Source organism: Esox lucius, chromosome 19 (assembly GCF_011004845.1).
Source record: "Esox lucius isolate fEsoLuc1 chromosome 19, fEsoLuc1.pri, whole genome shotgun sequence".
NCBI lineage: Eukaryota > Metazoa > Chordata > Actinopteri > Esociformes > Esocidae > Esox > Esox lucius.
The window spans coordinates 32,557,864-32,564,148 of record NC_047587.1 but is presented as its reverse complement, the minus strand read 5'-3'; the positions used below and the strand labels follow the sequence as shown (position 1 = coordinate 32,564,148).

General features: G+C 41.4%; 1 protein-coding gene across 4 annotated transcripts in view; it reads left to right on the top strand.

Annotated features, from left to right (window-relative positions):
* Positions 1-1,639: 1,639 nt before the first annotated feature.
* The window catches only part of lsp1a (lymphocyte specific protein 1 a), a 29,098-nt gene continuing 24,452 nt past the window's right edge, over positions 1,640-6,285 (top strand). For 2 of the 4 annotated variants that reach the window (XM_020040270.2, XM_010901937.3), the window contains exon 1: positions 1,640-1,979. In XM_020040270.2, coding sequence (XP_019895829.2) covers positions 1,921-1,979 — 59 coding nt within the window. In that variant the 5' untranslated portion in view covers positions 1,640-1,920. The remainder of the gene's footprint in view (positions 1,980-6,285) is intronic. The other 2 variants (XM_020040269.2, XM_010901935.4) reach the window with 1 other exon arrangement.

The window sequence follows — 6,285 nt, the reverse complement described above, 5'->3', positions numbered from 1 at the left end:
AAAGGGGACAGGACGACTGCACCGTATTGAGGGGAGGATGGATGGGGCCATGTATCATGAGATCTTTGCCAACAACCTCCTTCCCTCAGTAAGAGCATTGAAGATGGGTCGTGGCTGGGTCTTCCAGCATGACAACGACCCGAAACACACAGCCAGGGCAACTAAGGAGTCTCAAGGTCCTGGAGTGGCCTAGCCAGTCTCCAGACCTGAACCCAATAGAAAATCTTTGGAAGGAGCTGAAAGTCCGTATTGCCCAGCGACAGCCCCGAAACCTGTAGGATCAGGAGAAGATCTGTATGGAGGAGTGAGCCAAAATCCCTGCTGCAGTGTGTGCAAACCTGGTCAAGAACTACAGGAAATGTATGATGTATAAAATAAATTAATTACTTAAAAATCATACAATGTGATTTTCTGGATTTTTGTTTTAGATTGCGTCACTCACAGTTGAAGAGTACCTATGATAAAAATCAGCTTCTTACATCTTTGCACTGGCTTCCAGTCAGTTACAGAATAGATTTTAAAGTGGTGCTTTCGGTTTAAAAATATCTGAATGGTTTAGGACCCGAATACATTTCTGATATGTTTGAAGAATATAAACCAAGCAGGGCTCTTAGATCCAAGAACACAGGTCAGCTAGTAGACCCCAGAGTCCAACACTTCTCTTTTCACTCACCTATGACTGAGCACTTAAACTTAACTGCACTGTTTAGCCTTACAGCTTTTATAGCTTCCAATGTTTTTATCCCGTTTTAATTCTTTTTCTGTTTTCTTATTCTATTTTTTATTATTAGGGTGTTGTTTTTTTATGATAAACAACAAATACAGTTTTTCTTAGCCTAATTTCTTCATTTACTTACGATGGCAATAATTTTTGTACCTCAATGATGATGGCAGAGCTTACATTTCAAACTTGCTAACCTTACTCTTATATTTTTGTTAAAAAACACAGCTGTGGTCAGGTTGGTGCTATACCACCTAACCATTCCACTAATCACTGTGTCAATCAATCACATACTTTTTGACTTTGGGTGCTGAGCTACTTCCAGACCAAGATTCATGACAGAAACAGCCTCCATTTCATCCATCGGGGTATTGACAGAGACAACGTTTTATATGGCTTTGAATATAGCATGCTTTATCTATAAACAATTATGTTCAGAAATCGTGTTTTACAAAGAAAACACATGAAGCTCATCTAAAGTAAATGTTTTCTAAGTACGAGAACAGCCGTTATTCATCACCATAGAAAGGGGAATCAAAATGCAAATGATATAAAAACAAACTCTTCAAGTGTTGTTTGTGGCCCAACAGACATACAGTATTTCTATTGTTTTTTTTCCTAATCTGGGTGAAAATGGAGATGAGGGCAATACAAAGGTGGGGGTGTGTGGGGGGGGCAGACAGAGGGACATTGGGGTTGTTTGGGGGCTGGATTAGATGAGTCTGGGTTATCATCTTACACCTCCCCCAGGGAAAGCCACACAACCCTGCCTGCAGAACGGTAAAAGGGAGGGAAAAAGATGTTGGGCCAGGGTCTGAGCACTCAAAATGAGAACCACATGTAGGAGAGAGGGAGGAGGGGAGGGGAGAGGGGGAGGAGAGAGGAGGGGGGGTGGCAGTGACTAAATCCTGTCTCTGTGAGAGGGAAGAGAGTGCTGCTCCGAGCTCATTTTCAACACTCGGCGCGTGGGACAGAATTCAGCTCGGTGTGTGTGTCTGTGTGTGTGTCTTTACCAGACAGCGTGTGCCTTCTCATCGAAGGAGAAAAGAGGAGCACCGAAATCTGTCCTAGTGAAACCTCCACACTGGCCAGTGGGCTAAGGACTGGGAGAGACAGAGAGGTTCTGTTCTGAGGGAGAAGAGGAGCTACTTTGTGATATTTTTATTCAGATACAAAGGCGAGACGAGAGGACAGGAGATATGTCACATGCAATCCTGAGAAGAAACTCCAGCAAGCAAGGTCTGCAGAACCTCTTGAAGTGAGTACAAATGTGGATACAGTTTTGGGGTACTAATGTTTTGTACTCCAAATCCTAAAGATATTATATAGCAGAATATCAGCATTTTACATCTTGATTTTCCACACCACAAAAGGTGTCTGTGGGCTTGAATAAAAATATAATAAATTGTTCCATTTTCTTTGAACAGTCATAACAAACATCAGCTAATTTTTGTCACAGCTAGCTAAACATTTATGGCAGTAATGGGGGTGTGTGAGCAAGTTTTCTGTAATGCCCGTATCACCATTAGGCAATATTAAATTATACACACAGTTAATTTAAGTTATGTTCATATGCTTTTATTGCTTCCTTATATTTTGTTATTTGTACTGGTTGTAATTTCTTTTTAATCATGAATAGTAACCATCTAACATTTCATTGTAAAATAGTCAAATTTTCCTTTAGTTCCTTTAGACTGTTGGGGTATATTGAGTTGTTGCTTTGTTCTGTGAGGACTCACTCAGGTTTATGGTTACTGTAAGAAACGGGTACTGTGGAGACACAAAACAACCGAAACACACAAAGCCGGGGGAAATTCATGCCAAAATATGAATTGTCGTCAATCACAGCTCAGTTGGTGGTCTCGTGTGGATATGACCTGAGCCAGCCCTCTTTTACCTCTGGCACATAAAACTGCTGCTTTGTCGAAAATCCATATTTCATCAAAATATACTGCTCAGAGTGTGTTTTACGCTGATCCGTTAAATCTAACACATACTATTATCTCTGTGGAAAACCATGTCTCCATATATCCCCAGTTCTGGCTAGCCTCACCACGTAATAAACATGTTGGTATGATTAAGCACCAGAAGGATGGATCAGGGCACTGTAGATGTGGGTCAGGAGTCGGGTCACAGCAGCATTTACAAAGCGTCTCAGAGCAGGGGCACTGATCTAGGATCAGTTTCAATCCTAATGACAGAAAGGGAGCATTGGATCCTAAACCAACAGTCCTGCTCTGAGACCCTTTATGAATACAGGCCTTGGGCTTCCTCCTGCTGTTCTGATTACAGGAGGGGGAATTCAATGAGCACTGCCCTTGGTCTTATCACTGTTGACACAATCTGGACAGGGACTGAATCACAGTGACCGCCATCAACAGAACGCTTCTCTTCCGCTTTCGGGTGTTTGAGGTGAGACAGAAGGGGAGAAACAGAGGGGGATTATTGAAAGGGTGCCCAAGGCTCTGTGCTCTGACTGCTGCTGAGGGAAACTGGGCCGGTGACCTGCAGGAGAGGTGCCCGACCGTGGTGGCATGGGCAGCTCAACTGTGAAAGGGGATGTTTCACTTCTTTCATTTCTCATAAATCCAGCATTGCTCTGTGGGAGAGTACTGGTTGTGAAAAAAACACTGGAGCTACTCTGTAATCTGACACCCTCTATTTAGGACATGTCAAACATGAATGGGGGACATTTTAGGAAAAACAGAGAGACAAGGAAACAACATATATTTCAACCTACATCCATGTTACATAAACAGCTGGTCTGTCAATACCAGGCGTTCCCAGATTAAATGAATGCCGGACACAATACGGTCTGAGGAAGGGAACTCAAGGCAGTTTAACTGTTTTGAACTGTTATGAGTGAGTGAAAGAGTATGAATGGAAGCTTCTGTTTTCATTGAAAATACAATCCTTTTGCTTTGATTGGGTATTTAGAGGTTTCCGCACCCTTAAAGATGTAGCAGAGCAGGTATGGTTCCTTAAACAGCTAAGAGGCTTAGTTTGGACAACAATTTATTTTTTTCAGTGCTGTCAGAACCCTCCCTCACACACTCAAAAAGACCTTTCAGTTGATTTGCTCCTCATAATCCTGTTCCAGTTTCTTTACAACGGGGATCGTCCACCGACTGTACTAATGCAACTGAGGCACGGTTAGGCAGGATTCACAGACAAGTTGGTTAGGCGGAATTCACAGACAAGTTGGTTAGGCAGGATTCACAGACAAGTTGGTTAGGCGGGATTCACAGACAAGTTGGTTAGGCAGGATTCACAGACAAGTTGGTTAGGCAGGATTCACAGACAAGTTGGTTAGGCAGGATTCACAGACAAGTTGGTTAGGCGGGATTCACAGACAAGTTGGTTAGGCGGGATTCACAGACAAGTTGGTTAGGCAGGATTCACAATTGCGAGGGAACACGATTCACCAGATGAACGCCTACTCTCCATGGCTGTATTGTTAAAAGTACACATGAGGCACTCTAGACAGCTCTGGTAAAATTCAAGGGACAAAAAAGTTACACGTATGCTGTTTTGAAAATAAAAACTGTCCTGGTATGGCGGTTCAGACCGTGAAGCACTGATGATGAAGCTTATAAACGGAAAACAATGTTGTTGACGTTAAAAAAATCTACAGCGTTAAAAACTTCAAACACGTCCATATAACAAACTGGACTGGACCAACCCCTTAATTAGAATTTAGATACATTTCGCTATACTTAAATTGCATATACAGTATACCTCCTTAAATTGCGTATACAGTTATAAAACAGCCTGTAAAAGTTGTTTACAGACTCTCATGGCTACAATAATAAAATGTGTTTTAACTATTTTACATGGTGGTTTCAGTCTGTTAAACCACCAAGACTTCAGCAAAGAAAAGATATGAAGGATTTGTTTGTTCCCAAGTATTTCAAAAAATTACAAAAAGATTGTTAGGTAATTGTTGTTAAGGTATACATTTATTGTTCATTTCACATAATCTCTTTTATCTGTTTGGCTGGGAATAATTACCATGTTGGTCTATTTAGGTTAACCATTCCATAAATTCCTTTAAGTAATTTGTGTATCCATTCCATTATCTATGTTAATTCAAAGCAATCACATTACATAATTTCCTTTTATTCAACCATTTTCTGCCCAGTGTGATATCTCTTCAGTGTTTTCAGGGAACTGTCATAAATATTACTGCTAGGCCAAATGGGTGCCTCAGAACTCTGAGCCAAGAAACAATTGGGCTTATCCTTACTGCACACGGTACCACCAACACCACCATCACTAATATGCTAGCAGCCAGAGATGGGTGAGATCAGTTTCAGACAGACGCTCCTCCATCATGTCTCTTGATCTACTGTCAAGTGAGTGCCATCCCATCTTGTCCGGTTCCATTATCAGAAGGGTCTAATACCAAGTCCATGCAGTATTGTAGGAGGTTGGAGTCATCTTTAGGAATTAAGTATCATCTTGGGTTCCTTTACTATGACGTGTTACCTCAGATTTGCTATCAACAGAGACAGAGATGAAGAAGTTAAATACCAGGTATGAATTAGCCTAATGGAAAGAAAAAAAGTCACAGTTTATATTTAGCATTTTGTGAAAGTACCTTTAAACTAACTAATGAAACAGACCAAAGTTTCATCTACACCAAGCAGATGTTTTATAGTAAAGCCACACACCTTGGTTTCCTTCAACTCTGAGAGGTTTTTACAGTGAAGCCAGTCACCTTGGTTTCCTTTGACTCTGAGAGGTTTTTACAGTGAAGCCAGTCACCTTAGTTTCCTTCGACTGAGAGGTTTTTACAGTGAAGCCAGTCACCTTGGTTTCCTTCGACTCTGAGAGGTTTTTACAGTGAAGCCAGTCACCTTGGTTTCCTTCGACTCTGAGAGGTTTTTATAGTGAAGCCAGTCACCTTGGTTTCCTTCGACTTTAAGAGGTTTTTACAGTGAAGCCAGTCACCTTGGTTTCCTTCGACTTTGAGAGGTTTTTACAGTGAAGCCAGTCACCTTGGTTTCCTTCGATTTTGAGAGGTTTTTACTATGAAGAAGTCACCTTGTTTCCTCTGAATTTCATCTGGTACCTCACAAAATACCAGCGTGTTGATACCAACAAATACAAACTCAACAGAAATGAAAACAACCCAAAAAATATCTTTATGACATAAGCCAAGCACGCTGGGTTCTCTAAACACTTTTTATCTGATGTTGTGCCATTCATTTTAAAGGGTCAAAGGATCAAGAAAGGCATGTGGGGTTGATCTGTTTCGAATGAAGTCAGAGGACTAGAGAAAGACAGAGAGAAAGAAAAGAGAGAAAGTTAGAGAGAGAGTAAAAGAGAGGGAAAGGGGGGTGAAGGAAGAGAAGGCATTTTTGGTTGTCTTCATCTCTGAGCCTCAGTGACAAGACTTCCAGGTAGAAGGCTACGGGCTGACCAAGCCTGTCTATTTTCTGTCTTTATGATGACTGTCTTTAGATGTCCATTGTCCCTATTCTCTCTGCACATTTCATATATTGCTTGCAGCGCCATTTCACAAAGTAAAATTCCCCTTGCGTAAATGTCATTGGTGAACA